The sequence below is a fragment of the Musa acuminata genome, chromosome BXJ2-3, assembly GCF_036884655.1.
Source record: "Musa acuminata AAA Group cultivar baxijiao chromosome BXJ2-3, Cavendish_Baxijiao_AAA, whole genome shotgun sequence".
In the NCBI taxonomy this organism is placed as follows: Eukaryota; Viridiplantae; Streptophyta; class Magnoliopsida; order Zingiberales; family Musaceae; genus Musa; species Musa acuminata.
Genome location: NC_088340.1, coordinates 408,786 through 430,845, shown reverse-complemented (window position 1 = coordinate 430,845; position 22,060 = coordinate 408,786). Strand labels below are relative to the sequence as shown.

At 36.1% G+C, this 22,060-nt stretch overlaps 2 protein-coding genes across 6 annotated transcripts; one reads left to right on the top strand and one right to left on the bottom strand.

Annotated features, from left to right (window-relative positions):
* Positions 1-312: 312 nt before the first annotated feature.
* Positions 313-13,480, bottom strand: LOC135606698 (protein LAZ1-like). Of its 4 annotated transcripts, XM_065097811.1 has the most exons (9): positions 13,061-13,480; positions 12,729-12,961; positions 12,575-12,631; positions 10,092-10,200; positions 4,060-4,244; positions 3,871-3,959; positions 2,754-3,015; positions 2,040-2,288; positions 313-1,093 (listed from the first exon to the last, which is right to left on the bottom strand). In XM_065097811.1, the coding sequence occupies exons 2-9, from the start codon at positions 12,876-12,878 to the stop codon at positions 740-742; spliced, it is 1,455 nt and encodes a 484-aa protein (XP_064953883.1). In that variant the 5' UTR covers positions 12,879-12,961; positions 13,061-13,480; the 3' UTR covers positions 313-739. The 4 variants fall into 4 exon arrangements, with proteins under 4 accessions (XP_064953883.1, XP_064953885.1, XP_064953884.1 ...); XM_065097813.1 differs by lacking the exon at positions 2,040-2,288; XM_065097812.1 differs by lacking the exon at positions 12,575-12,631 and having other exon boundaries at positions 530-1,093; positions 13,061-13,198.
* Positions 13,481-15,491: 2,011 nt separating this feature from the next.
* Positions 15,492-21,609, top strand: LOC135581943 (ubiquitin domain-containing protein DSK2a-like). Of its 2 annotated transcripts, none has more exons than XM_065097809.1 (8): positions 15,492-15,877; positions 19,120-19,893; positions 19,965-20,173; positions 20,249-20,356; positions 20,427-20,485; positions 20,843-20,874; positions 21,050-21,136; positions 21,249-21,609. In XM_065097809.1, exons 1-8 carry the CDS (start codon positions 15,637-15,639, stop codon positions 21,395-21,397), a joined length of 1,659 nt encoding a protein of 552 aa, XP_064953881.1. In that variant the 5' UTR covers positions 15,492-15,636; the 3' UTR covers positions 21,398-21,609. The 2 variants fall into 2 exon arrangements, with proteins under 2 accessions (XP_064953881.1, XP_064953880.1); XM_065097808.1 differs by having other exon boundaries at positions 19,962-20,173.
* The last annotated feature ends 451 nt before the right edge of the window (positions 21,610-22,060 follow it).

Here is a 22,060-nt window from a genome sequence, read left to right as displayed (position 1 = left end):
TCCAAAGCGGGACGAAGAAGTCAAAAAGAAGGAAGAATAAGGAGCAGATGAGGAGGAAGACAAATTGCGGAGAGAGAGATAAAAGCAGCAGTATTGCTGAGCCTCGTTCATATATAGAGCGCCAAATTGCTCTCAGGCTTCTGAGATAATAGATATGCATCAATTCCAATAACAAAACATGACGGAAGAATAAATTAAAAAGACAATCTCATATATACTTCTTCAAAGCATCAAATTTGTTCCCTTTTAAAAACTATAAAATTCATGCACATATATATCCCCGAAGAATTAAAAAAAAAATCAAAAACCCCATTAGTCATCCACTGGTGGCCTATTGACTCATTAACATGAGATTATAAATGTCTCACAAAAAAAACATTTCACCAATCATGGGGCTTATTTCCAAATAAAAATGGCACACCAATGCCCCTACAATGTGTATCAAATATTCTAAAAACCAAGTACTTTGGCTACCGATGATACACAAAGATTCCAATCAGTATAACCCTGCCAAATGGTGAGATAGAGATATTAAATGTGACAGATATATGTTGTGGCATGTGGATACTCACTGCTTGCATCATCAGTATCAGACATCCAAGATGAGAGAAGGCCCTGTTTCTTTTCCTAAAGCCAATCAAGGTGTATGAACAGAACTCACTTCGACATGAACTGCCCGACTCATTGCAGATTAGGCAAAAATTTTATGCATTCATGCCAATAATGTAAAGTGATTTTCTCAGTCCTTAGTAACCCACCGGAATCCATAGATCTGATACCCACCATGGCCATGATCACTACTTTCTCCCCCGCTTTCTGCACTTGTATATCCTGATTTCTGGCGTTGTCTTCTTCCTCTTTTGGCCCCGCTGTCGCTAATGCTTCCATATAGTAGCGGATCATCAATTCCATGAAAAACTTGTGGGCTAGGTGAAGTCGACCCAGTGGATCTGTCATCCTTAGTTTTCAACTTCTTCTTTTCATGCTTTCTTATGTTCTCGGAGATTTTGTGAAGATTCCGATTAAATCGTGTGAAACCCTTCTCCATGGGCTCCACTGCTTGGTTAACTGTAAACTTCAAATCATTTATGATCTGCAAAAGAAAATACAAATTTCACCAGAAAGAAAACAGACACCAAATACATTGCCATGCAACATTTTTCACACAATAGGTAATGAGCACTAAAACAAGCAGACTATGTTTTTTCATACTAATATATGTTATTTATGCTTTTCAAAACAATGTGTATATCTCTTTTCTGGTAAATGTTTGGATCTTAGGTTCAGGCTAATGTGAGAGAGTAGTGATGGCCTACTATAACCATGTCAAGTCTTAATTGATGGTATGTTTTCACCTATAATCAAAGGAAAATTACATTATGCTCAAGATCTTTGTATCTCAAATCATATCTTGCATTGAGGATTCTACAAATTTATCTGAAACTACTATTTGGATTTACAACTAATCAGGATTCTTCCAAAAGAAATATAAGAAGAAACAGCCTAAGGTTCTAACTGAAACGTGTAAAGGGAACCATGTTGGGGTTTTAAAAATAATTCAACATAACTTCAGCTTTGAGAAAAGAAACCTTGTAAAATATGGGATGATGGCTGTGATAGCATAAATATTGTCTTTTCAACTTAATCCAAATCCTCAAATAAATAAGAATAATTTACTCATCATAGGAAGCCCACATTTCATGAAACTCCCAATAGTTTCTGCAGGATTCCCCAGGTACCAACTACTACAAACATCTTCAAATTTCATACAAAAGAAAGCTTTTGTATGATATCGGTAAACAACACAAGCTTGCATCTATCTCCGTTATGATGAAATGAACTCAGCGTGGAACAAGCTAACATCCATCCCTAAATGTGGATAATAACCATAAAGAAAACTTCCTATAAGCAGACATGTTTGACTTGGTGGATGTGAATGGTTAGATAAATATCTCTAAAATGGCTTCAAATTGGAATTGTAAATCTTGACAAGAAGCATATCGACAGGATGTAGTAGTCAGAGCAAGACTAAAGCTTACATATTCTCCACCTCCGAGAACAACATCACAAAAGCTTTCTCTAATAGCTGTCGTTTTGGTATCAACATCAGGCTGGGGGAGTCTCAGTTTTGTGGGTCTTTCGCTGTCTCTCACCTCATCAGGGTCTAAAGGGCACTCCAAAGATGCATAGTCTCCGAGAACAGAAACACATCCAGGGAAGCAGTCACCCATCAACTTGTATGGCTTGGCAGGGAACACATAGAGATGGATAATGCCCGCAACACACATCTGTGCTGGAGGAATGAATAGGTTGATTAGAGTTTCATCTTGCCTGGGGCTTCCAATATATGAAATAAAATGAGTATTTTACAAGCTGATTATATAAAAGTCCACTGAACTTATTATAAAAATACATGAGTGCACTTGCGAAGGTATCCGATTCTTAGAAAGAACAAAAACAAATTAAGAAAGAAAACAACTGAAAAATATTACATATGCATGAATAAATCACTACTACATGTTTTCATCACAATCAGTTCGTTTCGATTTCTTACATGTAGTTAAACATCAGAGACTAAAAAAGGTGTACTGTTACATTTTCTTCTTTAACAGACCAGAAACAAACAAGAACCAATCTCATTGATCATGCAGATCATTACATTATTTCAATGCAATTTCAATATATAGTTAAAAAGATTTGTAAAAGCAAAATTCATATGGTGGTGTATATAGAATAAGAAATAACAAAATTACCTCTATACAAATAATGAAGTCCTGCACACTTGATTTAGACTGTAAAGTTTGAGCTATAGAACTTTTGAACAAACCCCAACTGTAGAGTAGTGCAATTGCCACATCTTGCCACCATGTCAGAAAGACGATTGATTTAAACATCAGGAACTTGGCCAGTGGCTTTATATGAGCTAGTTCATCCTTTGTAGCAGTATAAAATAGAACTAAACAGTACAACGCCCATGACTGACTGAAATTGAGAACCACAGCCATGTAAGGGTACCTACAAAGTTGAGAGATAGGCTAAGAATTTGTCGCTATACATCAACAAAACCAGAAACTTTATACGTAATACAGATGATAAATCATGTAACATGATACAATTTGTTCTCATTATGAAGGCTAGAGAGTAACTAGTGAAGATCATGTCTGCTCATAATCACAATGGATAAAGGTATCATGTCAAAGTACATTCTATTACACGCCAAAATGACAAGAATGAAGATTTACTATTTCACGTGGTGCTTGGTGGTTCCTTTAGTAGCTTTCCTAATCATGCCAGCAATAATGTGGTTCACAACCATCATCCATCTCTAAACAAGTATACTTAATTGTAGCACCAATTATGACACACTTTAAGGTTAAAAGGTTGATTCTATTAACTAACACTAAAATGTTGGAAATTGTACTCTGACATACCTAACAGTATCTAAATGCATATCACATAAAACTGAGCTCCTTTCTGTTTTCTTCATGGTAGAGCATGGTATTGTATGAAAGTAGAAGGTTTGCTAAAATACCTCCCAGAAAATAAATGACTTAAAAAGTTTCAAATGCATATAGTTTTCCAGCCTTTAGGTTTTCTCGACAGTTTGGACCTCGCGAGCAGACATAAAGCATATCCAACACATAATACACATACAAAGTATCTGGTTTTGAGTCTTTTGACAACAAACATACTTTATTTTGGTGTTTTAGATGCATATGCTCTCCATACTCCTATGTGCTTCAAATTCTGCCAAGTATCTATAATAGGAGAATATCATGAAGATCTAGAAATGCTTCAAAGCAATCCATAGTCAGGAAAGAAAGACAGTAATAGGCTAACAGCCACACTGTCAACTTAGTTTTCACTTACCCACAAGTCGATTTAAACTCTCCATCACAATATACTCCCAAAGTTTCAAGACTTACAGCTAAAACTGCAGTTACAGTCTTTATTATCATCTGTACAAAAAGGAGAGAACTTAATTATATTAATTTGACTTAAATTTTATTAATTTGCCTGTTATACAGAAAGATATAACAATCTTAGGTTAAAGCTTACATATTGAACAATTCCAATCTTGATAATCCGGTAAAACCACTCGCCCAGTCTCCAGGGCTTCAAAATGTAATTCATCGGAAATGGATGCTTTATTACTCCCTTCTCAGAAGCATTCTCTAACAAGGGTGTTTTAGAACTTGAGGCACCTTGCCTCTTCAAAAGTTCAATTGTTCTGTCTTCACCACCTACAGAAGAGTAAAACTGCAATCAGAAATTATAGCAAGATGCTGTCAGAGAAAACACAGTACATGATCGTATTAGTGAAGACCAATGAGACAACTAGTGCCATGATGTTAGGCTAAAGAAGTCCTTGAGCATGTGATGACTATTTGACATATTTCACACGAGCTGCTTAAGTAGCAGTCTCGATAAATAACTATACGATGTTAGTCATCTGTGATGCATTTGCAACTAGTCATAAGCAGAATAAATTGCCATCTTTAGTGCGTATTGATGATCTAGATAATTAATTGACTAATTACCAATCATAATATTCTAGAAAACTGTATCTAGTAATATACAAACTATGAATATATTTCTCCGTTTGTTACATTTTAATTTCCTTAACGAGGCTGAGCCTATTATAACAAAGTTCTTGTGTGTTTCTTGTAACTTTCCTGCTCCAATCAAGCCATGGTGCACTAGTACCTCCTAAATAAATATAGATGTCAAGTTTTGTACTCAGTTTAGGAAAACTTGGACTTTGTCATGACAATGCATGGCAGTCAATATAGCCATTAAAATCAATGATTTAAAAAGCGTCAAGTACCAAAAGGTGCCAAGGTCCCAAAACACTCAAGGCGCTAGGCACTCGCCTGAGCGAAGCAAGACACTCTAAAATATTAAAATATAAAAAATAATATAATTAATAAATACGATTATTTAAATAAAAAAATGATATTAAATTAAAATATACTATTAATAGTAGTTAGAGGGGGAGAAAAGAACTGTTAACAATAACAAAGGGGGATAAAAGAGTCACTAACAATGAAAAGTGTGAGTAGCAATGACAAAGGATTTGTTTAAGACAGTCGTGGCAGCGCTGCGAATGGCAGCGGGAGAAGCTACGAACAACAGTGGCAGCAGCGGCGGAAGCTGCGAACAACAGCAGCGATAGCGGTGGAAGCTATGGATAGCAGCAGCAGCTGCGGTGGAAGCTCCAGAGGGCGTTCATCGGTGGCGGAGGAACCTGCGGTCCTCTCCCTCAACAATGGAAAGAACTACACACAGAGCAACGACGGTAGGAAGATACAGGCTCTTGCTAGGCTGTCGGACCTATCCATCGTCAATAGAGGAAGGCTCGGTCCGTTGCGCCTACGGTGGAGGCAACAGCAGAAGCAGTGCTAGGTTGGCTCGAGGTCGTGCAAACATGAAGGGTGGCTTTTGAGGGTAAGAAACTGCGTTAGTTAATTCAATTGAACCAACTAAATACGGTCGAAGCCTTATTTAAATCGGGCGCCCGAAGCGCCCGACACCTAGAATCAGGCGAGCGCCTAGGCAACATCTCATTGAAGCGCGTCGCCTGGTCCACACATGAGATGCTCGAGCCTCGCCTCGCCTCACCCAAGCACCTAGGCGAGCGCTCGAGTGCCTATTTAAATCACTGATTAAAATAACAAAAATAAATCTAGATTGAAAATTTTATACTCATCCAAGTTTAAGAAAAATTGGAATTGGCCATGAAAATGAATAGCAGTCCATGCAACCATTACAATAGCAGAAAATAGATCAAGTGAAAAGATCCAAGATGACACACAAAAATATATGGACTTGATCCATTTTCACGATTCAAAGCTCCATATTATATTATATACTAAGTGTATAAGAATGCCAGATGATTAACTAAATCCTCTCAAAATAAGATGCACCATCATAGACCATGCAAAAGCTTAGAAAAGTTTATAAAGTAACATCATTGATAGAAAGAGAATTACATAGGTCAAAGCATCATATTTCAAATCAACCATAAAATATAAATTTTATTTGGTTTTGTGATCCATAATACAAGGCATACACATGCATCGATTGAAATACCTTAACCTGTGGAAAATTCATATATTATGCATCCATAAAAGTAACAAAAATTTGAAACTTGGCAAGAGGAGGAAGAATATTAATAGTAGGTAGTCAAACAAATAATATTTAAATGTTCAGCAAGCATCTTTTTTATTTTATTAAAAGGAAGAAATTATATAATTAGGAATTAAGGTCAGATTACAAAGATAGGTGGAGACAACCCATCAATAAGAAAGCCCATTACATCTCACCCTGTTAGCAAGCCTGTGAGCTTCAATATTAGCATCTCTAGGTATGTGACATCATTTCAAGACCCTTGGTCTCTGATCCTAAATCAAAATCATCACTGTACAGATTGTGCAACTGCCATAGAGTTCCATTTTGTTTGTTCAATACATGGATTAAATTCTTTGTGTCCAACCATAACCAGATATTTTGAAACCCTTCCATTTTGAGCCTCATACACCTTAATAACTTATACATTCTACACCATTAGTAAATTTTGTATGAGCTACGCCATCATAAATTAAAGTTTAAACTGTCCTATAACAATGGATGAATGTTGTTCTACCCTCAACAATAGCTATAAGTCAATAATCAACAATTTTAAAAATCTGAAGTCTTTCATCATAAAATATTACCATGGATTAACAGTTCAATCCCTAATTTTCAAATTTTAACATGGTATCGAGTATAATGATATCAATCCCAACTTGGACTTTAATTTGCATTGGAAATGTTTGGTTCAAGGGAAAATAGGTGTAGTCAAAAGCGCCAAGGTGCCAATAGGTGTTGTCAGGGTCTAGGAAGGCGCAGAGGAGAAGAAGACAAGGCCCACTGGAGGGGAGCTACTAGGGAGGAGAAGGAAGGGGCAATTGGGCTTAGGCTGATCTGGTTCAATCGAACCAAAATCAATGCGCCCCACCAGGCGGACAGCTCAACCAAATGTCACATGGTTTAGGCGCACACTTGGGTCGCGCTCAAATAAAGGTGCCAACTCAAATTGAATCCAAGCACGCAAGCATCGCCTCGCCTTGCCTGGGCACCTAGGCAAGTCAGGCCTGATGGCATTACTGGTTGAAAATATTCAAAATAATCAACTAGCTTAAAAGTTATAATAGGTTCATAAAGTCAATTCCCACATATTTAAATAGACTGTTTCATATGGTTAGTTGTTAGTAATTATTTTTCTATTATCAATAAAAGATAAATTTTGGAGTGTATAAAAATTATATTTTAGCTCATTTATGACATAAATGTATTCACTAAATGACTTGCACAACAGAAAAACAGGTTAATGCAAGTTGATAACTGGAGTGCCAGTTAACCTGAATTAAATTTAACCAAGTCACAAAGGCTTGGCTCAGGCATGAAGCAATTAAACCCAATCTGGATTTGATTTAAATAACCGGATGATGCAGCATGTACTTGAACAGTCAAACAATTTACCATATCTCATGATTGCATTTACTGAAATATTTTCCATATATCAAACAACTATCTGATGTATGAAACTTCAATAAAATGCCACTAGATCAGTTTACAACAAATGCCTTAAGAAAAGCAAAAACAAGGTAAAAAATTGAATTAGAAAAGCGAGTTAGAGCCGAAAAGTTTTCCTAATTGCCAAAAGCATAGAAGCACAGTTTCGATCAGTTCTCTATTAAACTTGAGATATCACTCCCGAATTGGTAACTACCAGTTGATATCGAACTAAAAAATTTGAAATATCGCTTCCCAAAGATTTTTGAGCTTAAGCAGATTTAAGGATACTCATTCATATTCATGAGCTAAATACTACCCTAAAGTAGTACCCCACCACTCCACCATCCTTGCCCTAAAGTAGCACCCCACCACCACCCAAAGTTGTGAGAATTTCCTCTACTGCCTAAGTCATGAAGGCTTTCTCTACCACCTAGGTCGTGAGGGCTTACTTTGCCACTTGACACACACGACACCTTGTCATTCCTTGACAAATTCTTTCAGAACCCTCAGCTCCTTTTCTCTCTTTGTTTGCAGTAGTTCAAAGAGTACTAGCCAATATTAAATTACACTGACGTGGTACTAATACTATGCTAGCCTGGTCGTTGAATGACATCAGTAACAAACCGAGATTTTAATCCTTGAACATTACAAAAATTTTTGTTCTATCCTAAGCATGAAAGCATCTAAAAAGCACGAATATGGACATGGGACACGGACATAACTCGACACGCATATGGCAACACGTCATTTTTAAAAAAATTAGGACGCGGACATGGTGAGGACATCTCTCTCTCTCTCTCTCTCTCTCTCTCTCTCTCTCTCTCTCTCTTTCTCTATATAAATAAATATATATATATATATATATATATGTGTGTGTGTGTGTGTGTGTGTGTGTGTAATATTCAATTCACATGAGTTTTATAGTTTTTATACTTATAATATTCAATTAACATGAGTTTTAAGAACCTAAAGCATAATTCAACATTTTATAGAGGTCATAAGATGGAGTACTTCAAATAATGATTTCACATTAAATTTTCTAATTATAATCCTAAGACTTGTTGATTTTTCATGTCAATGTAGGCCTTATATGTGTTTTCATAAAAGCAAAAGTAAAATGAAAATCATATTACAATAATTATGATAAAGTAACAATGTAACATGTATCATGGCTAAAAAAGCATAATAAATAATATCTAATCTGCACTGTTTAATTCTAATAAATGTACAACTGTAACACAATTAAATTTATCAGAGAGCAACAAAGATTCATCTGAAAAGAAACTGAACCTGCACTGTTTGATTTCTGCGATATATAAAATTATATATTAAGTGCAAGCAATTTCTGCACGATAGTGGGTTTCATATATTAAATGCAAGTTAAATCAAATATATTAATTTAACTTGCAAGTTATTATATATCAATTATATTAAATGTAGGTTTTATATATTAAATATATTAAATGCAGGTTTTATATATTAAATTATATATCAAATGTAAGTTATTATATATTAAAAAATTCCTAAAAAACAGCAGGCAAAAGGTTTAGAGGTCACGGGTTTGCACTAGATCGTGGGTAATAGGCAATGGGTGGAGGGAGGTTTGCACAAGCGAGGCCACCAGTGATAGGCGACGATGCTAACGAGTCCTTGAGGGCGAGAGAGATGTCGAGGACATGCAATGATAAGCGATGGGTCATGGTGCCCGTCACAGGTCATTGAGGGCCTTGCGTGGGTCGCGCATGATCGGGTGAGGTTGCGAATCGCTGAGGGAACATGTTGTACGAGGGGATGAGGTCACAAGTTGTGGTGCATGCGATGGTGGATTAAGCCTTCCATTGGACACGGGTGGGCTCAAGGCACTAGGGCAGAGCCGTAGCAGTGCCACCAGTGCAATTATGGCCTACAGGTTCTTCCAGTAGATGCAAATTCTGTTGAATCTACTCGCACTACCATCGAAAGATTCCACACCTTCGCAAACTCCCAAGGGTCACAAACATTGATAATCCTCCAGGTTCAACAAGAAATGCCCAAACTCCCTCGATTTCACGTCTCCCTACCCTCGTGTGAGGACCATGCAAGCTCAATGTCACATGTGAGCATGACATAAGGAAGGACGGGGGAGAAGGAAGTGTCCAACACAGATATGCCATGTCCAAAAATAAAGAATAAATAAACAAAACAAACACGTGTCCAACCATGTCGGTGACGTGTTCATGTTCAACATGTGTCCACACGAATATGCTCACCAAGTTGACATGTTCGTGCTTCTGAGGAAAGCATAGCTATAATCCTCATATAAAAATGAAAATAGATAATACCGAAAAATACTACCCACAAAATCATGGTATTGCTAGCGAAGCCTAAACATTTCGTTGTAAACATAATCAAATGGATAACAAGATAGCTATCATGAAAGAGAAAAGTCGAAACATAGTTTGAAGGAGAAGCTGCACATGAATAATCTTCCTCAAGAAATGAGAAGGATAGTTAGATCATCCAATATAAAGTAATTTGAGAGAACGGCATACCCAAGCAAGCAACAAGATATCTTCCAAAGCAATACATGGCAAAGGCCTCATAACAATCACGCAAAATCTCACAATCAACGCTGATGGATGGATTCGCCAGTGATACATACTATATTAAGACGAAAAAATTCAGCAAACCTTTTGAACACAAAATATCAACATAATGAAATAAATTGTTAGATAGGTTTCCACACAATTCAACATGTAAAGGTTTCTAGGGAAATGAACCAAACAGATGCAAGCTCCAGCATTGGCAACTTCTCAAGAAAATTTAAATGAATGAACAGGAATATCACCAAACTTATCAGCAAAAGAGAAAAATGGCGACATTATCACTTTGATGGTAAATCACCTAGTGAATCGGCAAAGTCATGAAATCATACAATGGAAGGATAGTGTACAAATATGCACAAAATGCAGCAAACCATGGGCGACAACCAACCACCACAAATACATTAATCTAGAAACATGGTCTCAAAAACTTAACATCCCTGTAAGTGCCATCACTACAATCCTATTAGAGAAACATTACCAAAACTATATTCATCAGCCATTAATGTTCAGATGTCTTGCTACTTCAACTAAGTAGTATAATCATATCGGTTTTTCACATAAAGAAAGCTATTATTTCTTCTACAATGTGTTGTACGAACTCCTATGCTATATGAACTAAAGGTAGTGTATATAGTTACCTATTATTTCTTCGTACTCTTTTGCCATTCAATATATGTTAAAAGTAGTCATAATAAAATCTCTCAAGCAGCTCACAGTTGCATCTAAGAGATTAATAAGATTTAAACAGTCTAATCCCTCTCAAGTTATGCTATATTGATCGTGGTCTAGTTGACTTTATAAGATGGGATCTGGGAAGGCTTTTGAGTCCTGAATTGCATGTGTGGAATTATATTTTGATAAGGATAACAGGTAGTCGCTTTGAAAAGGCTTAGAGAAAGAAATCAGCACAAAAAAGGAGTTCTAATCAGGAAAGTAATAGAGACCCAATCAATCTTAACAACAAAAGAGAAGCAGAGAAGATGTAGATAAGGAAAGAAACTCGCTTCAATCTGAGAGGAAAGAGAGGGTTGAGGTGGCAAAGGTAACTATTGAGGGCAATTTTTTCATAATAATATTAGTTTAGTTTCATGTTAATCCCTATTTGATAGCCTTTAAAGGCTTCAACCACCCATCAAATTAGATCAGCAATTGTTAGAGGCTACCATGAGGCCAATCTTTACGCATTCAATTTCTAAGATAGCCCATTCTAGAAGTTATATAGACGACAATGTATTGCATTCCCAGACAAAAACATATTAGGATCTCCATCGCTCGTTGTTGCTATAACATAAACAAATAAAGAAACAAAAAAAAAACCCAAGAACATTTTATATCGAGTGTCACTTATGATTTCAATTTATTGTCAAAAAAAATAGATATAAGCTCTAAAATTTTCAGTATGTGCAAAGTCTTACCAAGAGTAACATGGCTATTTAACAGTTTATTTAAAATTATTATTTTAACTTATCTTGGAGAGGACAAGCTTTGGTACAATGATAAGGTTCTCCTTTGTGACAATACAAGGGTTCGAGTCGCGGGTTCGAGTCACCAAAACAACCTTACTATATTTAGATATTTAGAGATAAAGCTATATACAAGGACCATCCCCGGATGCCGTATTGATGGAAGCCTTGTGCACCGAATATGCCCTTTTATACTAACTTATTTTGAAGCAAATGTTTCATAACAATTGCTACAGTTCTTTATACAGCTTTACACAACTAACAAAACCATTCTACTCATTTTCACTAAGCAATAAAACTTTGCTACAAATTTAGCTAAATATTTAAATTTAATGAGCAAACTACTTCAAGTAATCTACACAATTGCTATTGTTTTAATTGCATTCATTAAAATAGGACTGATTTTTTGTAGCTGAAACATTTAACGAAGCTTTCGTTTTTCTCATGTATAACTAAAGGAATTAAGTTATCCACAATTCTCCTATACTATTGATTCAACTTATTGAAACTAATATCACATGTACCAGATCTTTACAAGACTACAGTATCTCGGAATACATATATTAACGAGAATATTCATCAGAGATGACAAAAAACTTGTTGACTAACTCCCTTTTGGTGCCAATCATTGTGATTCATGAAATGTCATTCCTATAAATATACATTTTTTCTTAGTTTAAAGTGGAAACGCTAAACCAGTTATGCCTCCTGTCAATATAAATGAATCAGTAAACATCCAAAGTCAGTTATCTGCTCCAAATACAAGTTACTTCTCTAACAGATAGAAACAGTGATATATAACCTCAGCATCTAAGTGGCATTAAAAGATCCATTATGATATATATTTCACTTGTATTTTTTCAGTCAGAATCCCATGATCCGGTGATTGATAACCATACTGACTCAATGGCTTAACAAGGGTCCTTTACATTCAAACGTTACTTATGTTTCAGTGTAAAGGCCTACCGATTCAATGGAATAGCAAGGGACCATTAGGATCACACCAATTAGAAACTTCTGCTCCTGTAAAAATATAGACCAAATAACAGTAAGGTTACAAGAGAACAAGTACCCCAAGCACATCTATTAAAATAAAAACAAGGAAAAGAAGAAGTAGAACCTCTGGATTTTTGTATGCGGAAAGGTGTTGGAACAGAAGGAACATGGAGAGGAAGAGGGTGAGTACGAGTAGAACAGCACCAACGGCCGTGGCCCATATGGGTGGGGTATAAGATAATACACTCAGGTATAGTTGCTCGACAGTCTTCATCAGGTAAAACGACTCTCACCTGGCCCAATCTCCCTCTACTTCTAAGCATAACTCAAGCCAAAATAAGAGCACCAATCGATGGGCTGCAAACAAATCCAACGAGGGTCCTCAACAATGTGCACCTCCCAAGATTAAACGAAAAAAGATCGCATTTGGCGACAAAGAGAGTCATCAATGCTCACTTCATCCTTCAAGATCGCAAGATCCACCCAAGTTAAGCCATCAGCAGAGATCTTCTCGCGACAATGGGAAATCCAAAGACGGGCAACAAAACATGCTAAAGCCCACAACTAGTCCATTCGACCGAAACCTTGCCCCAGTATCATGAGAAAACGGACCGAGGGGAGGATTCCGGCGGTGTTGCAGACCTGTAAAACCCTAGATTCGAGGAACGAACAAACCGGAAGAATTCCAAACGGAATCAAAAACCGGATCACCCTGAACTCTAAGTTCGAAGCGAGGAGGTGAATCGACGTCGAGATGGCCGAGAGATGGCGAGGGTTGGAGTGGTGAAGCCACGGGACTTCGACCTTCGACGAAGTCGTCTTCTCCTCCGGGGGATGACTGGGCGCCGGGATGCCAATTTTGCGGTGTGACGACCGTCCGATGACCGGAGGGTGAAGCCTCGGATCGAGATCCAACGGCGGTGAACGTCGCAAGTAGTAGGTGAAACTGATGGAACAGCCGCGAGGAATGGTAGTTTAAAGTTCTCACGTGTCTTACACGTGAAACATGTGCCACATATAATAAATTGGTTATTAAAGCCAACTAATATATATAAACATAGAACTTTAAATTTACCTCTAATATTTTTTATCAAAGAGTTAAAATTAATTAGAGTTTCAACTAATAATTAGATGGCTGATCAATAATAATTATAAATATTATGTCCCTCCAAAGATTTTAGGCACCTACTCCTCTTGTTGATGTCCATAAACAAAGCTCAGTCAATCACTTTTTATTAATATTAATCTATTTAAACTAATATATCAACATGAAACATTTAAATTGCCATAAATATTTTTATCATCATAATAAATTTTTAAAGAGTAAATATAAATCAGAGTTTCAACTAGTGAAGATTAAAAATAATTAATGATACTTAATATCACATTGTTAACACCTTAATGATATAAGAATATATCATATCCTAATTTTTTTTTTCATATGATTACAATATCTTTCTATAGGTACATCAAGTGGCAAATAAATAAATTTTTTTATTTAATATAATTTTTTTAAATATATATTATAATTTATTTATAAAAAAATCAAAAGTATTAATAAGCTTTATTAAGAAACAGAGTAATTTTAACTTAAAAATAAAATTTAATTGCCTCTAGCTAATAGTAGAAGAACGTCAGATCTCCTCTTGAATTCGATCTAGTACTATTTAAAATTAAAAATAAATTAAATTAAATTTAGTAATGATGAGTATGAATCTCTATAAGTCAATTATAAAATAAATACATATCCAAGAATCAATCATAGCATATATCAAATATTTAAAGAAATATTTCCTTAATAAATAGAGAGATTTTAGGATGAATTCATTTTTTTCTGATATTAAATGAAAGTAAATAAATATTACACTCTAAATAACACATAGAGTAGTGCCCCTTAGCCCACTCAAGTGAGGACACATTATTGCTAGCGATAAATTGGATAATCATGCAATCACATTTGATGGTTCACTAATTTCCGAAGAAAATTCATATCTATCTTTGGCAGAAAAACAAGATTATCTCTTATATCTATATCGAAATAAAATAATATATTGTGACATCTCAATTCATATTTGAAATATTATTAATATCAAATAATATCATTTAACCTTTTAATTGACTTTGAACTCTAGCTTAAATTGATCAAATTAAACTTAATTTAATTAGAACATAACTAAATCGATTCCTAATCCTCATTTAAGGAATCATTTGATCTAATATGGATTAAATTATGTTCAATTTATATTAAATAAATTTGAATAAATCAAATCTAAATTGATTTGAATAAATCAATTTAGATTAAATAATTATAATATATTTTTTAATTTAAAAAATAAAATTTTAAATAAAATTAAAAAATATTTATTTTTAGGAAAGATAAAGGAACTTACATTCTTCCGTAGGATATAATTTCTCTTTAAGCTAAGTTTTATGTTTGACGTGATGAGAAGAGAGGAATCTCTCCCCTTAAGTAAGAAGAGATAAGCTTTGATAATGTTTGTTTAAAAAATATATGATAAAAAATTCATCCAACTTGAAATATTAAATATTAAATAATTATATTTTAATTAAAGAATTTGATTATATATGACAAATGATCGTTACCTCACCTCATCCACACAACATATACTCTAAATCAATATCTTAATCGCAAAATCAAATTCTATCTTGATTATATATATATATATATATATATATATATATATTATTTTTTTTAATATAAAAAACCGACATTTAAACAGCCGGACAACCCCATTCCTTTGTCACGTGAGACGGGCGTGACGCGTCCTGTACACGTCCACATCACGTGAGAATGCCCTCCTTCCCCTTGAAGAAGATATAAAAACGAGAAAAGAGTTAACTTTTTCTCTTTTATTTCTTCTTCTTCCCCCTTTTTGATTGCGCGAATACCGTTTCCTGAAGCTTCCGATCGCTCCCTTTCCTCCCTTGCAAGCTAGAGAGAGGCCCGGTCCCCTTCCCTTTCTCGAGCCGTGCTTCTTTGATCGGGACGCGATCGTCCTTGGCCTAGGGCTATGGGCACCGACGGGGATTCCGGCCACGCAAGCGGCTCCGACACCGTCGGAGGGGCAGCCGCCGTCACCGTGCACGTCCGATCCTCGAGCGGGTCCAAGTTTTCGGTGCAGACCGCTCTCGATTCCACCGTCGCGGCCCTCAAGGCTGCCCTGGTTGAGAAGTGCAACATCCCGGTGGAGCAACAGCGGCTGATCTACAAAGGGCGGATCTTGAAGGACGAGCAGACACTGGAGAGCTACGGTGCGTCGCCTGATTTCGTGTCCTTTTGCTTTGTTCATCTCCTGTTGATCATATCTCCCTATTTATTTTGTAGATAGATGTCATTTTCAGAATTGATTGCCTGTTAACGAGAGAATCTTCCTTAAAGAGACGCGATATAGCATAAGAAATGCAAGATGTCAAAAATAATCACTAGTGGATGCGTAAAGGATGAAAGCTTTCGATGCTTTGATCAAACGTTGAACAAGAAATATATATTGAAATGAATATTTATCATGTGTCAGCGCACAACTTCAAGATGGAAATGCTTTTGGACCTTATGTTCTGTCTTGATGCCCCTTAAAATTTTTAGGATTTTCACCTCCTATCAACGGCCTCGCCTCCTTTCTTCAAGGGGTGAAGATATCCTCCCAGAGAGGCACTTCTATCATAACAAAATTGAAAGTAAAATCTCATGATATGTAACGACCGATGGCCAAAAGGTATTTAGTGAATCGGGCTGTCTAAGGTTTATTGTTTATTATCCGCAAAGTGGATAAAGTATTTATTATGATTTTATAGAGATTCTTATGGTCTGGACCGAGCATAAATTATTAAGGACTTGCCTGTGCTTTCTGGTGACTTAATAAGACCTAATTTTTTGTATCCGAGCTCAACCAATCATATAAAATATTGTGTTGAATTTAGACCAATATATGGACTAGAGTTGTGGTCTTGAGCTGATAGCATGTCTCAATGATAGGTCTAATTTATCCAATGTGAAAGATATGGAAACAAATAAAAAATTCTGGAAAATTGAACATGGGATGAAAATTCTGGTTCCTGTCATTAACTAATAAGTGTAGAAAAATTATTGGATAGTTAGATCAATGCAATTATTTTCTGCATGAGGCTGTCGTATTATAGCTGGATTCTTGTTAGAGTAGTTTATCCTGCAAGGTTGATGACTTGGAGCAATTGATGTCAGATAAGTGGTTGCAGTGCCTTAAGAGCATGCAACTCTGGCAGATTTTAGTGTATACTCATTCTACCGGTTACTTGGTTGACAGTTCAAAACTGTTTTTAGAAATGTGAGTTATCATATATTGACATGGAAATACTTAGGTACGTATTCCAAATCTTTCAACATGTAACTGGCAAACTGGTGATATGCTGCATTTTGACCATTCTTTTTCTGTAAATATGGAAGATGGTATTTCCTTAGGGTGTAGGGATTATCGCTTAATATTTTACTGGATGTCATAGACAATTGAGCAAGTTGGAGTCTTTTACAGTCTGTTAAGAGCAAAACAAGTTGACACATTTGTTACTGTAATTAACTTAATAATAATTGTCCTGTGACTAACTTTGTTACATTATTGAGCTGTGAGTCAGTTTTATGACATCTCTTGTTCTTTGAGAAGGAAAGGAGACAGTCAATTGGTCTTTTTAAGCTTATTCATGGTTATACTTGAGGGTAACATACATTTCAATTTAGCTATATTGCTTGTGGATCTTGTGTAAAATATGTGTATAGTGATATGTTAATCATATATAACTGTCCACAAGGTATACAAAAAGTTAATGATGAAGCTTTGAGTGGAAGGCAAGTGGTGGTCTCAATTATATTATGTTATGAACTCGCTTGCAATGAAGTTGTTGCCACATTTTTGTCAGTACAAAAGAAGCATGCCGTAACTAAATGTGGATTAATTATTATACATCACTTAATTTGCATGAGCAAAATATCGTGAATAATTTATAGTGCAGTGAAGTACTACAAAGGAATTGGACCACAGAAGAAAACCTGACAAACAGTTTAGGGTAAAAATATTCACTAGAATTTTGAGTTGATGCAATTTTGATGAGACTGAGTTTAGGTATAGTTTTATCCTATCTGGGGTTAGTTTTAGTCTTTTAGATTAGATTGCTGGCAACATTGCATGGTTGCTCCCCTAAAGTTGTGTGCCCCTCTAAATAAACAGACCTTTATGATTATCTATCATGAAAACCCTCTCTAGTGGTCTTTATTAATACTCTTCAAATTAGAAATTTTGTACATATATAAAAGAACTGGGTGTATGAATTTTTTTTACAAATTATAAGGGGATATCTGCTAATTTGAACTCTCATGTGTGAAAAATTGCATCTGTATTCTGTATTAGGGTACATATGAAATTCTCTAAATTGCTATAGGCTTCTCATGCTTTTTGTTTGGTGTGCTTCGAGTTTGACCCATACTGGCATGTCAGGCCAGCAATATTTTCAGAAGAAAACAACTTAGGGAAGGAAAGGTCTGTGGTGGTGGGAAGGATTTGTATTTGCATTTGACTTTTGTACTCCTATTCTATTAGGGTCTTCCTTTATAATGTGTGCATTGGGGATTCTAGTGTTGTATGTGTGGGCATCAACTCTCTTGTTCTATTCTCCTTTCAACAGAGTGCATCATATCCATCTTTGCCCGTTGACATGAACTTGTATGCGAAACCACAAATTTGCTTGTGTCAGTCTTTGTTTTATTTATCTACAACTTTTTTTTCATTGATTTTTGAATTGTCTCCTGATTTGTTTACAAACTTGGCCAACTTGTACTGTACTGTCTCTAGAAACTTTGGTAAGGACATAAAAAACATAGTTATTACTGCATAAAATTGTTCAAGTAGTCTTTGTTTTATTTATCTACAACTTTTTTACATTTTTGTTGATTTTGAATTGTCTCCTGATTTGTTTACAAACTGGGCCAACTTGTACTGTACTGTCCGTCCAGCAGACTAGAAATCTTGGCAAGGACACAATAAATATAATTATTACTACATAAAATTGTTCAAGTAGATCTTTTACCACATAAAAAAACATGATAAGTTATTGTTATATGGTATGGTTGGAGCTCAAAAGTTTGTTGAATTTTTCCATAGTATCCTGCTTGATTCCTTGACATTCTTGTTACAATTGGACTTACTTGAATCCATATTGACCTAATTTTATGATGGTTGACTCCTACCTTGAAGTAGTACAGCAGATTTCTTTTTTTTCATTTCTTTCATATTTAATCCTCTTGTTATTTTAGGCATCAATCATACTGGCTAACTGAGTGATTGTAAGTTGTTTATTTTCTGTTTAGTACCACCTCATTTCTTGTTAATTGTGTGGTCGCCTTGTTGCTCTCTGTGCTTTAGTTAGTGACCATTAAGGCTAGATGATTGCATGGATGTGGTTGGTTCTCTTGGTCTCCATCATTCACTGGCATTATTTTAAGGCTTCCTTTTGTCTTTTGTCCTTCCTAGGGCTGGAGTCAGATCACACAATTCATTTGGTTCGTGGTTCAATACCACCAGCTGCATCTGCTGATGTGACTGTAGCTAGCAATGGAGCTTCAAGGGTTCCGAACAATACTACAGGTGTTGAGAGTGGTGGTTCTAATGAAGGTGGCCGATTTGGAGCTGATTTTGGAGGCTCGCTTTTCCCTGGCCTTGGTGTTAACAGAAGAGATGGTAGTGGTTCAGGTTTTTTGGGGTTTGGTTTACCAGATCTTAATCAGATGCAGCAGCAGCTTGCTCAAAATCCTAGCATGATGAGGGAAATGATGAATATGCCTGCCGTTCAGAGTCTGATAAATAATCCTGACCTGTTGCGAAATATGATAATGAACAATCCTCAAATGCGTGAAATCATAGACCGTAACCCTGATTTCGCACATGTCCTTAATGACCCTAGTACACTACGACAATCACTGGAAGTCATGAGGAATCCTGAACTCATGAGAGAATTAATGCGGAACACTGATAGGGCTATGAGCAACATTGAGTCATCCCCAGAAGGATTCAACATGCTTAGGCGCATGTATGAAACTGTTCAGGAGCCATTCCTGAATGCTACAACCGGAGCAGGGAACTTGGGCAACGATTTGGAGCGAAACCCATTTGCTGCACTTTTGGGGAATCTGGGTGCTATGCAGGCAAGAGATCAGACACCAAACCAGTCCGTTACTGATTCCGATGCAACAAACGAAACTGCTGCACCAAACAGTAACCCACTACCAAACCCATGGGGCAGAACAGGTAAGTGATTTGATATTCTTATTTCTTCATATGGTTTATTTGTTATGTACTAAAAGTTGATGCAACAGCAGGAGGTGCACGAACTACAAACACTAGACAAGCCCCTGTAAGTGATGGAAGATCTCCAGCCATTGCGGGGTTAGGCGGGCCTGGTTTGCCAGAGTTGGAAAGGATGGCTGGTGGCATGCCGGATCCATCCTTTTTGAATCAGCTTCTGCAGAATCCAGCCATTATGCAGATGATGCAGTCCCTTCTCTCCAACCCTCAGTTTATGAATCAGGTATCTGCTATCTATTATGAGTGAGACAGAGCTGTAATTTTTGCTAGTCCATATCTGATTGTTGCTTATTATTAGGTATTGAATCAGCAACTTGGTGGCTCATTGGGGTCCAATTCCCAACTTAGAGATATGTTGCAGAACCCAGAATTGATTCGTCAGCTTACTTCTCCTGAGATGTTGCAGGTAGCTACATTTGCAATCATAATTTGTTTCTGGTTTTCTGTTGCAAAGTCTTTATTTTTCCTCTTTGCAGCAACTTCAATCTTTTCAGCAATCACTTCTATCCCAGGTTGTTCGGCAACAGTCGAGCCAGTAAGTTATCACTTATATAAGATTGATTCCTTTTATTTTGTTATTCTGCTATTCATTAACCTTTACATATTATCACTCATCAAAATAGATAAAGTACTTGTGCATGTCTAGGATTGGTTGAGCTTGCCTTTTTTCTTTAATGTCCATGGGTGAAATCTTGTTTGATTGACTAAGATTGAAATTTGAAAAAAAAGAATGTTGTTAAGTTTCATTTTCTTTTTGATATATGAACTAGTGCAAAAGCACAATTGGAGCCGAGCTTTGACTGTTTGTTGCCTTTGCACCTTAAGATGAGTTAGTTACTGGCATGCATTTCAAATTTTGATTTGTTCACCGACTTTATGCTCGTCATTGCAGGGAACAAAATCAGAATGACGGTGGTGCAGCAGGTATGAGGAAATCATCCGATGTATCTGGTCCTTGGGGCCTCTCGATCCCATGTTCATTCACTAGATCTGTGATATGGCTTTCCATAAGATCTCAAGTCTTTCTGTCTTAATGATATTTCTGCACAATGGATGCATTTTAAATACAAGATGCATTTATCATTTTGTTTTGATGCAGGGACTACAAATACCAGTGGACTGGAGCTCCTGATGAACATGTTCGGTGGGCTTGGACCTGGTGCTGGTGTTCCTAATAACCCTGATGGTTATATGCCTTCTAGCCTGTGTCAATTAATACCAGAATATCCTTTTGCGATCGAAATCTGTATTCCAAATTTCCCAAGTGTTAAACATTTCTATGGGTCTATGTCTTGCAGTGCCACCAGAGGAACGATATGCGACACAGCTATCCCAGCTACAAGAAATGGGTTTCTTGGACACTCCAGCAAACATTCGGGCTTTGAGTGCCACTTCTGGAAATGTCCATGCGGCAGTTGATTGGCTCTTAAGGAATATTGGTGGATAGATAGTCTTCATGTTTGCTTTGCCATTTTTCCCTTAGCTCACAACTATAACGATGGTTTCAACTTCATAATTTTGCAAGGCATAATCATATATACTTTTCGAGTTGTGTAACCTATGAACGGTTATGTCTCAGTTTCAGATGTCTCTGTTGATATATATTGACTCATTGTAAATATGAATCCTAAAAAATTATTATCATTCCAACTTTTTACAGCCAGGTATTATTTTTGGTCACATCTTTTGCTTGCGCATGCTTAATTATATATGCTTTGAGAATCTTCAGGCATCAAAAGAGATGCTGAAGGAAATGATCTGATCATCAAAAGCCCCTTCGTCGAGAGTGGATTGTGTTTTAATGCATATATAATTATGTAGTTTTGAGAGTGGTCTTTTGGTTTTAATGCATATATAATATCCATTATTTATGACGTATATGTTTTTATTGAAGTACATTTCATACATGTGAACTAAAGAATCAGGGACGAGAGTTTGTCTTGTTGTTGCATTTAAATAAAAAAGAATTTGTTTTATTATGGTCTCAATATTTTAATAATAAAATCAAGCTACTTTTTAGCTGAGATCCGTTTGATCTTTTGCTTTTTATGTATATAATATAATATATATATATATATATAATATCCGTTATTTATGTGTGATATAACCT

Bases quoted from the DNA above. Each gene is read 5' to 3' on its own strand.
- LOC135581943 (XM_065097808.1), top strand. From the start codon at position 15,637: ATGGGCACCGACGGGGATTCCGGCCACGCAAGCGGCTCCGACACCGTC. The intron at 15,878-19,119 runs GTGCGTCGCCTG...TGTCCTTCCTAG, and splicing joins GCAGACACTGGAGAGCTACG to GGCTGGAGTCAGATCACACA. The intron at 19,894-19,961 runs GTAAGTGATTTG...TTGATGCAACAG, and splicing joins AAACCCATGGGGCAGAACAG to CAGGAGGTGCACGAACTACA.
- LOC135606698 (XM_065097811.1), bottom strand. From the start codon at position 12,878: ATGAAGACTGTCGAGCAACTATACCTGAGTGTATTATCTTATACCCCA. The intron at 3,016-3,870 runs GTAAGTGAAAAC...TCAACTTTGTAG, and splicing joins GAGTTTAAATCGACTTGTGG to GTACCCTTACATGGCTGTGG. The intron at 1,094-2,039 runs GTAAGCTTTAGT...TTTCTTTTGCAG, and splicing joins TTCTCGGAGGTGGAGAATAT to ATCATAAATGATTTGAAGTT.